Below are 10,734 nucleotides of genomic sequence, written 5' to 3' on the forward strand. Positions count from 1 at the left end.
CCCCCCAGCCCCCAGCCCCAGGCTCATCTTCTGCTCTCGTCTCTGGCTTGCCTCTGTCTCCCTCACAATTGTTTTCCTTTTGGAATTGACAGCTTTGCTTAATGTGTGAAACAGCAGTTATTAAACTCAGCTGTGCCGCCTCAGGATTCAGGGTTTTGTCACTTCTAAGCACTCGGGCGGTTTGGGACCAGATTCCCTCGTTCAACTTTGAGTTGAACTTCCGATGTTAAGTGCACTGTGTTTTTATAGTCATTTGTTTACGGTTTTCCCGAACACTTTTTTCACCTGGTGGGTATAGACAACTGATGATGATGTCGGTCTCCGAGACTGGAATTCTGTGGTGTCGACTAGCAGGACTGAAGCAGGGACCCACTACCTCCCCACCAGCACCACCAAAAGAAATAATTTTGTGAAAGCAGCTCAGTTTTTTTTTTCACTATGTCCTTCAGCCAGGCAGTACTTACCCAAGCGCGCTTGTGTGTGTGTGTGTGTGCACACGCACACGCGCACGCCCTTGTTTCAGATGCTGTTACTCAATACAAATCAATTTTTGTGAAAATCAATTAGAAAAGGAGCCCTCCAGACAAGTAAAATGGGTAAAATCTTGGCAGGAGGCTCTGGAAAAATTAATCTGCAAATGATAAGGACCGAGAAGCCAGGGGAAGAGGGGCTTTGGAACGGATGGATCTGGTTGTTAAGCGAAAGAGCTGAATTCACAGGAATGGAGAGGGGAAGAGAAAAATACAAAGTGCACAAAGCCATGAATTTTCCTTTAAGTGGAGAGATTGAAAATCTGTTACATCACAGGAGTTCTTTGAATATAGAGAATGAACTCAGAGCTACCTGTGTTTTCATGAGCATTTTGCCAGAAGAATCCCTCAAAGTTATAAACATTTGCGAGAGGGAGACTGACATATCAAAGTGCTATAATTAATAGGGTAATTGGTGAAGCAAGGGACCTGTGGTCCCCTCAAAGCACCAGGTTCCCACCTTGCAATGCGCCTGATGCCTCTGGCTGCTGCCCAGATGATAAGAAACTTAATCATTCAAGTCAGATGACATTTAAATTGCCACAAGGTTGGTGGGGGCATTCCCCAGCCTTTCCCCTTTCTTCTTTAATTTGTCTGGAATTGCGATTCTGAGCTTTTGTGATGTAGGGTTCTTCTAAGTTCACTTCCAGATGATTCCTTTTTTTCTTTCTTTTTTTTTTTTTTTGCAAGCAAAGAGGATGACAGGCTGGCAAATTTATTAGGTGTGACAGGAGTGTGTCTCATCAAGTTACTGTGGTGCTGGCCTGTCTCCATAAAAGATTCCAGAAGCCATCATCTTTGTGGGTGTCCTCTAGGGAGACAGGCTCTGATCCGGGCCAATCGGTCTCTGGGTGCTGAAGAGGAGCCACCAGCAAGGCTGAGCTCATTTCGTCAGTAGCATGTATTGGGCACCTACTGTTTGCCGGGCCCTTTGTGAAGTGCAGGGGTGGTCCCTGCTCTCGTGGCACTGACAGTCTGGCACTGGGGGGGTAATTAAGTAACGGTAGGTAAGAGAACTCAGCGGGAGCAGACCGCTTGGCGATGAGACCCGGTGGAAGGGTCAGAGAAGCCTCGCAGGTGGAGGGCTTCAGCTGAGGCATGAACGAGGGCAGGGCGGGAGCGGTATGCCACGTGAAGGAAGCCTCTAGGCAGAGGGCGTAACCCTGAGGCCAGAGGGGAGAATAGGGCACCGGAAGGACCTTGGGGAGGGACGTCCCAGGTAAGGCCACTGTCATAAGCCACTAACATAGTGTCTTACAGCTTGGACTTGATCCTGAGGGCCATGGGAGCCGTCGAAGGTTTTCAGCAAGAAATGGCACGATCTCAAACTGGCATTTCAGATACCTTGGCCAAGCCCCATTGAAAAGATAGGTTTGGAGAGGTGGGGGTGAGGCAAGGGGCAAGGAGGCCGGGAAGGGGAGCAGGTGCCAGATTTAGCAGGTAAAATTGCTAGTCAAATTTGAACTTCAAATAAACAATGGCTCCTGCTTTAGTGTAAGTATATCCTGGACAGCATTTGGGATATACTGCTACTAAACGTTGCTATTTATCGAAAATTTCACTAGGTGTCCTATATTGTATCTCACTGTCCTTGGTTAGAGGCGGGTGCTGCCCCGTGAAGGTGTGATGGTGTCCTGGTTTAGGGCGGTTGTAAGAGCTGTTCAGGAGGTAACATCCATCGAACCAAAAAGCGGCACTGATTGGCCGAGGGTGAGCGGGGAGCAGCAGCCACAGAGCACCTCGGCCCCCAGACCACAGTGGCGGTTGCAAAATCCAGGTGACGCGGGATTGCCTGTGCCTCAGCCTGCTGTCCACGACAGTGGCACTGACAAGATACTGGCCCCAGGCAGAGCCGGGGACAGCAACATGGGACCCGAAGTGGTCACAGGAAGCAGTGATGCCAGCTTCTGTTGTATGGGCTTTAGGCAGGTCGTTGACCTCCCTGGGCCTCTGCCGCCTTTTCGTCAAGTCCAGCCAAGGGCGGGTGACCTCGGGGGTAAGTTTCTTTTCCTCGTGGGACTCCCCAGGATACAGAGCAAGCAAGCCAGGTGTTGAGACAAGTCCCCAGCGCTGAGCTTTCTTCTCTACTGGTCTGAACACAACCGCGACAGTCTGCAGAGCCCCCAAGGGAACCCAGAGTTGGGGAACAGAAGAGATCTTGTGTTTCTCCATCGGTGGGCAGACCATCCCCCAACGCATCTTTTCATTGTGCACCAACTGAATGCAGGGCCCTGTGAAATCTTAGTGCATGACTTACCCCTGCTGGGGCTGTCGTCCCTACCCCGCCATAAGCACGGATGACAATGCTGGCCCCTCTCAGTTATCCTCATGAGCGTGAAATGAGGAAGCCCTACCTGGTCAGGACTAAGAAAGCACCGACCCACCCACCCACCACCTGCCTGCCACCACGATGCTCGCGGCCCAGTGTGGGCAGCAGACATTACCGGACATTGAGGAAAGTCCCCCAGAGAGAAGGGTTTACAAGGTGAAGAAACTACCCTGGGCAGATGGATCTAATTTTATGGAGGGGGGGGGGCGTGGGACAAAGGTCTGAGTAACCAGCTGTCAGTCAAGAGAAGCTCAGTAGCCACAGGCTTGTGCTGGACCAAACTCCAGTGAGGCGCCCCAAGTGGGGTCCACCCCTCAGGACGAAGGCCAGACAGTGAGACACCCAGGAAGCATAGATTTTTTTTTTTTTTACGTGCCGTGCGCTCCTTTGTTCCCTCCCCCTTCAGCCTTGAAACTTGGCCCCGGCTTCCCCACCAATAATTTCATCACATTAAGCTCTCTTATACATCTGTGCCCTCACATCCTCTCCCAAAAAATGGGTCATCATGTTGGGCTGGGTTAAGCAGACGTGCTCCTCTTGAACTCTTGCATCAATTGCTCCTTGGAGAGCGGGAGGGTAATTGCTTTGGCAGTGGTGTTCCTTGACGTTTGCACACTGGTAGAGTGCGGCACAGAAACGCCCTCGGAGGCCAGCATTGGCAGAACGGAGCCTTCAAGCAACCCCCATGGTCTTAAAAGGTCTTAGAAGGTCAGAATCAAGAGGAGGGCAGCTCGGTGGCCACAAGAGAGCTGACGGGCGCTCTGGTGAAGCTGGTGTGCTTGCTGCTGCTGCGCTAGGAGTTAGGCATCTCCGTGAACTGACTAGGAGAGGCCCACCATCTGAGGATCTGCCCTTCCCAGTAAGAGATGAGATTGCCTTTGGGGTTTGAGACTCACTCCGCGGCTCTCTGAAAGCACGAAAAGATGGTGAGCACCAGCTTCTTGGCCTTGTAGATAGTAAGTTAGGGCCGCAAATCAATCCACCTCCAGCTGCAATGCCCCAGTGCCCAGCTTGTTCAGGGACTCCAAATGTGAAGATAGCATCGGAGCCCAGTGGGCTCTCTCTGCCGGGCTGGGGACACGCACAGAGGAGGGGGCTGCGTCTGCAAAATGCCTTTCCCCACGGCCGGCCGCTGGGGGCTGGTCGCAGGGAAACGGGGTTTTGGGTTTCTACTCCCCTGAGATGACAGCCAGAGAAGCTTCTGTGGACTTCACTGAGGCGAGGGTGACCACCCACTCCTTCCTTCATGCCTTTAAATCCGCTTGTTCCATGGGACAGGCACAGGGCCCGAGGCTCGTGGATTCGGGCACCTGCCGCAGGGAGAGATGCCGGCGGTTTGTCTAAACCTGCGGTCTAAACACACAGACTGTACAGTCGAAGTCCAGCCTGGGGAAATTAAACAACACACTTGTGCCAACTCCACCTGCAGAAATTTTGATTTAATTGGTTTTGGGAAAGGCTCAGGGATGCATTTTTTTTTTTTTTTAAGTTGCCTGGGAGGTTCTAATGTGCAGTCAGAGCTGGGAACTACTGGCCAAGCACAGCCCCGTCCTTGTTTACAGGTGAGGTCAGGAAGGCTGGTGTCGAAACAATACAGACCAGGAGTCAAAAGCTATGGATTCTGGCCCAGTTTTTAATACTCATTCATCCATCCATCCATCCATCCATCCATCCATCCATCCATCCACCAAGTACTTACTGAATGCCAGGCGTTCCCTTAGTAGGAGAAAAAACAAGTCCCGGCCCTTCCACTCATAGAGCTCACAGTCCAGTGGTGACAACAGGTGGGAACCAGGCAATCACCCAAATGTAGACTTTTGCCCCCCAGAGCGGAACCTGGTGCCAGGAGAGCCTATAGAAAGAGAGCTGACCTGGTCAGAGATGCTTTCCTGAGGAGGTGAAAACCATGCTGAGTAATGGACAAAGCAGGAGAAAGGTGTGGGAGAACATTCCGGAACACTGGAGCAGCATCTCCAAGGTGGCAGGGGTGGGGGGCAGTGCCTGGCCAGGGTCCAGGGCCTAGAAGAAGGGCGTTGAGGGCAGAGTGGAAGCTGAGAGCACGGGGTGGGGTGGGATTGGAAACGTTGTCAGGGGGCCTCCTGAGCAGGGCCCTGTGGCGCGTGATCTCCTGAGCCGTGGACAAGCCCTCTGGGATTGTTGGGAGGGTGTGGACCGTTTGGTCCGGCATGGTTCCCACAAGGCCTCTCGGCTCTCTTGCTCACACGGCCTGACAGGGTAGGGTTCCTTCCTCAAGATGGGGGCACCTCGGCCTGAGTGGACGCAGACAGATTGTCAGGATCTGTGGACAGAGAAGCTGAAGGCTCCGGGAGAGTGGAGGAGTGGCTGGCTCGGGTGACTGAGGAGGTACAATCAGTACCCTGTCCCCACGTGGCTGTGGGAACCTCGGGCAGCCACTTCTCCTGCCTGGGCCTCAGTTTCCTCATTTGTGCGGTAGGGAAGTGCTGAGAGCTAACCATCAAATTCTTGTCGACCTCTCATTACTATCCAAGCTACTTGTCACGGTCTCAGCTGGTCCCTGGCAGAGCTGGGAATAGAACCTTGGTCTCTACATGTGCCAGGCAGGCCTCCCGAAACATCGTTTGATTTGAGCCAACCCCATGCCTTTGTTCTTCCTTCTCCGTGGTGGTCCTCGGGGAGGACCTGGCTGGGAGCGAGTGGCGTGGGCCCTTTTCTGCTCTGGGTAGCCTCATTGTCTTCTCTTGGGCGTGTGTGCCCATTTCTGCAGGTGACGCACGGTGAGCCGCAGAAGTCCTGCTCGAAGGTGATTGACAGCTGTCAACACATCTGCCAGTGCCGGCCCCCTCCCTTCCTGCCTCCCCCGCCCCCGCCCCCNGGCTCGTTTCTGGGGTTCTCTTTGTGTTTTCCGGGCCCAGGAAGGCCGCGGGAGCAGAGCAGCGGGCAGCCTTGCTTCCTTGGTAATTTTCCACTGGCCGAGCAGGAGGGAAGCCAAGGCCCAACTTTTCCCTGCAGTCTGCAGAACGCCTTTCCCACAGAATGTTCCTGGGAGATGGAGGAGGACGTCTCCCCATCAGTTAATCAGATAAAAGTCAATCTCCATTTGATGAGTGACTCGGCCGGGATTGTTCTGAAGGCCAGAGCTTGAAAGGGGTGCAGCCATTGGGCTGGTCTTAAATCCCTCCCCATGCACACGCTTTCATGTTTCTATTTTAATTCGCGCTTAAGGAGGCGATTGGTTAGGAACCCAAGTGGAGGCTCTGGGAGTGGACGGACACAGATGCCTGACAGCCATTTGCAGCGAGTTCTGCTAGAAACCTCCCCTTCCCCGGTTGGCCTTGATTTCATCTATGAGCAATTTGATTGCCTGGTCATTCAAACAAAGGAGGGGTTTTCTTTAGCCAGAAATGGCCTCATCCTGACTCACAGGGGTTAAGTTTGCTGCTTACAGTTGCTGGTTGAAAAGGTCACTGAGCAGAGGAGATTCTTTATCTTGGGTGGATCGTTCGGCTTCTAGGCCACCTGTGATCGCGTGTGGGTCTACCTCACTGAGCGCACCTCCACTTGATTATTTGGGGCATATTTTAAATAACATTGAGGACATTTATTCTCTGGTAGACGGTGCCTTCACGCTCTCGGAGTCCGGACAGTGATGCAATGTTCTGTGGGGTCCTCGCAGTTCAGATGCATTCCCGTGTTTTGTCTGCTACGCCCATACCTGTCTCCATTCTTATGCGACACCTGTGGCCCGGTGCTTCTCAGAGTGTGGCCCTCAGTGTCACCTGAAGCTTTCCTTTTAAAGTGTAGCTCAGGATCCACTTCAAAGCCGCTTAGGAATTGGCATTGTAACAAGTTCGGAGATCATCCAAGTACACGTTGAAGTCGAGAATCTTGGCCTCCCAGGCTCTCTGCTCAGGCTTCTGAAGGGCTCTGTAGCCTGGGATGCTCACCTCCTTCTCTCTCCCGAGGGAAGCCCTGGGCCATACTGGGTGGGGCCCAGCCTCAGGGACCTGCTTCCAGAGATCACTTCCTTCCCCCTTCCTTCCTTTGGAAGCCCTCCTCTTTCCACTTTTTGGGCCACGGGCCTATGCCATCTCCTATGCAAGCCTGTACTTGTATCTGATAGGCCCACGTCCCCCAGCGGGGGTCCTTTCCATCTGCTCTGCGCTAACTGAGCCTCTGTGCCAGACACAGAGGTGAAAGACCATTCTGGTCTCCTGGGATCTCTCAGCCGCAAAGGAAAGGCCTTAGTGTCAGCAGTTCACAAAAGCGGCCTGAGAGAGCACAGGTCACATTGAAATCTTTGAGTGGTTGGGCCACAGTGGATGGCAACGTTGACCTGAGTCTTAAGGCACAGGTAGAGTTGTTCTAGGTTGATAAGGAAGGTGTGGGGAAAGGACATCAGACAGAAGGAACAGCGTGGGCAGAGCGTTGGAGGTAAGACTTTGTGAGACTCAGTCGTGGAAGTCACAAGCCCTTCAGTGGGCTGGAGAGAGTGGTCAAGGGCGGACGGTGAAGGGCCTCGTGTGCCTCGCTGAGGAGATCACATTTCATCCTGTGAATCGTTGTTTGCCAAACATCATTCAGCATATCCAAATATGTCCTATTATTTGCCTTAGTTTTTCTTTATTTTTTTAATGTTCATTTATTCTTGAGACAGAGAGAGAAAGAGAGAGACAGAGTACAAGCAGGGGAGGGGCAGAGAGAGAGGGAGACACAGAATCTGAAGCAGGATCCAGGCTCTGAGCTAGCTGTCCACACAGAGCCCGACGTGGGGCTTAAACCCACAAACCGTGAGATCATGACCTGAGCCAAAGTCCGACGCTTAACCGACTGAGCCACCCAGGCGCCCCTGCCTTAGCTTTTCTTTAAATAGACTCATCATTTTGTGTATACTAATTAATTTCCAAAAAAATCTTTATATAACTACTGAAATGAGTCAATGAAAACCCAGTATTATTGGCGTAAATAGAGGGTGACCATAAAAATAAATGCAATCAACACAAAACAGTGTTTCAAAGTTCTAGCTTGTTGTGGAAGGTTCCGAGCTCAAGGCTTTCCCTTTTTTTGTTAAAAAGGGATGTGGGGGCACCTGGGTGGTGGCTCGGTCCGTTAAGCATCCGACTCTTGGTTTTGGCTCAGCTCATGATCTCACAGCTTTGTGAGGTTTGAGCCCCCACTTTGGGTTCTGTGCTGTCAGCGCAGGATCTGCTTGGGATTCTCTGTCTCCCTCTCTCTCTTTGTCCCACCCCCCACGCTCACGCTGTCTCTTTCAAAATAAGTAAACTTTCAAAATAAATAAATTTAAAAACTAAAGGGAGAGGAGCAAGTGGTAGAAAGATGTCAGAGCAAGTGGTAGAAAGATGTCAGAGCTTAAGGAGGGACCACATGGAGATTTTTCTCTATAAAGAAGTCAGAAGGCTTGTAAGAAAACCAAAAGGGGCCGAAGTTTCTTGTGTTGAGTCTCAGCATGTTAGAGTGCAGACTCCACGTGCCATCTGCGGTCAGCCCCCTTAGCCGCAGGGACACGCACCCCATCCTTTAGGGAACAGCTGCGGGTAGCTGGAGCCCACAGAGGCATTGAGCAGGAATGTGGCTGTGTTCCACATCGTCTTCTTCAGAAAGATCAACTTCCCTGACAACGTGGAGGGTGGCTTGGGGGTGAGCTGCTGGACCGGACTTGAGTGGAGAACTCGTAGGAGACTGTTAGCTGCAGACCACCCACGAGGGCCTGGAGCCAGGCTGGGAGCTGGAGAGAAGGGGAGGCAGGCGGGGAGTGCCTCGTGCAAGGGGAGAGAAGGGCTCCTATGGGGCTTTGGGCCGACGGCTTCTGGGGGCAAGGAGAGGGGGCTTTTTCGGCTACACGCAGCGCAACCCTATCCTGAAGTGGCTGCAGCCATATCAAAACTGGTCTGGGTTTCCCGGTTCATCCGTCAACAGGGGGTTGCATGGTGATGGTATTGGATTTCTGTCCCTGCCTCTCTGTCTTCTGATCTCTCCCGCGTTGCCCCTTCTCTCAGGCTGGCCCAGCGTCTGTGGCTGCAGGCTCTGGAGATGCCGTCAACCTTACAGTTACTAACCTCCCTACAAGGGGAGCTTCACTTTCTGAATCCTTCAACCAAAGTCCTGGGGCTGACTTTCATTGGACCAGCTTGGGTCACATGTGTGTCTTTGGACCAGTTGGGGTGGCCTGCGATGGGATGGGATAAGCTGATTGGTCAGGCCTGGGCCATGAGACCACCCTTGACGTTGGCGCAGAGAGATGGAACTTGAAGGACAGGGGGCTTTCCAAGGGAGTGGCTCGGTGGAGGGGCTGCATGCAGCCCAAGGATGAGGACGCAGACGCTGGGCAGGTCACACAGAGGAGGTGCTCCTGCAGCCGCAGCCTCTCTGGGGGCATGTGCGGCAGATTAGACCAGTGACAGAGGACATATTTTGTGCATTCGTCCTGTCCTTGTCAAGCCCAGCCTAGACCTTGCATACAAGTAGTGCCCAATAAATGTCAGGCAGGTATAGAGCCTGTTCTGTAATCCCCAAGGAATTCGCCTCTCCCAGCAGGCGCGGAGCTTCAGAGCCATGAAGCCGCTGCTGGCATCTCGTGCACTAGGCATGCGTGGACCCCAGCAGGTGCTGGGCACTGTGCCAGCGGCTAGGCCCACAGAGAGTAAGGGAGGGACGGTTCCTGCCCTCATGCAGCTCTGTTTGCAGGATGTATTGGCCGGAGTGTCCTTTCCTGCTCTTTCTCTGGAGAGACATTGTAGGCACATGTCTGCATTTTGCCCATCGGATGCACCTTTCATCCCTTGTGCTCACGGGCCTCTCCTTCACCGGCCAGCCTTTGCCAAGCGGCTGCGCTGGGCACACTGAGGTGCGCAGGGCCCTCACCAGCACGGGCTGGAAGGGAGGATCTGGGAAGCCGTGAAAGAATTCTCCAGCGGAGGCTGGACTAGCTGGAGCAGAGGGAGGCCAGCCAGCCCGAGGAGGAGGGGGAGTGGCTGAAGCCTGGAGGTAGAAGCCTGAGGGTCAGGCAGAAGACTCCCCGCTGAAGGAATGTTCGTCTGCAGGGGTGTGGGTCTGGGATGGAGGGAGAAAGAGGAAAGAGAGAAACCTCTACGCGTCTTCATGCAGACCTGTACGGTCTCCCAGGAGAGCTACTGCCAGAATGCATATTGGGATTGTTGGATGTTCTCCACGTGGCCAGGCAGGCAGGCCTCCCTCTTCCTCCAGACAGCACCCTGCTGCTCACGGTGACCACCGTGTCGTGTTTGGCCCAGGACTGTGCTGAATGTAGCCCTGAAAATCCTGTATCCCGTGAAACCCCTTAGTCCTGGGCTAACCGGGGCGGCTGGTCCTGCTTTTGCTGAGCCACTCTTCTCCGGCAAAGGCAAGGTGGCTGTTTTGGGTGTCGATTTGTTTGCTTTTGGTGTGTTTGTTTTGTCTTATTTTATCACGAAACTTTCAAGGACGCTGCCCCTTCCCCCAAATCTCCAGCTGGTACTCAATGCTCCTGGGGGCAGCTTGGCTGTGCGTTCCCCTTGGGGCGGGGGCTGTGCTGCCCCTCCCAGCAGCCNTCTGGAACTCAATGCTCGTGGGGGCAGCTTGGCTGTGCGTTCCCCTTGGGGCGGGGGCTGTGCTGCCCCTCCCAGCAGCCCTGGGAAGGCAGTTGAGTCACACCTGCCATTGGAAAGGAGCAAGGAAAGGCACCTCCACTGTCTGCCCTTTGTTTCTCCGACTCTGCCTGACCCTTTGCACTTGAAAGGGACAGTTGCACTTTGTAAACTTTTACAAGCTGTGGGCCACTTGACCAGCAGTTCCCAAATATGACTGTGGTCAGAATCCCCTGGGGGGCTTGTTTAAACTTGGATGGCTGGAGTCCGTCCCCGGAATTCCTGATACAGA

General features: G+C 53.4%; 1 protein-coding gene across 1 annotated transcript in view; it reads left to right on the top strand.

The window, feature by feature from the left end:
* PRIMA1 (proline rich membrane anchor 1) overlaps positions 1-10,734 on the top strand; it is a 61,950-nt gene that overhangs the window by 2,322 nt on the left and 48,894 nt on the right. The window contains exon 3 of the mRNA XM_077780958.1: positions 5,606-5,714. Coding sequence (XP_077637084.1) covers positions 5,606-5,714 — 109 coding nt within the window. The remainder of the gene's footprint in view (positions 1-5,605; positions 5,715-10,734) is intronic.

This window comes from Crocuta crocuta, unplaced genomic scaffold, assembly GCF_008692635.1.
Source record: "Crocuta crocuta isolate KB4526 unplaced genomic scaffold, BGI_CrCroc_1.0 scaffold299, whole genome shotgun sequence".
Classification (NCBI taxonomy): Eukaryota; Metazoa; Chordata; class Mammalia; order Carnivora; family Hyaenidae; genus Crocuta; species Crocuta crocuta.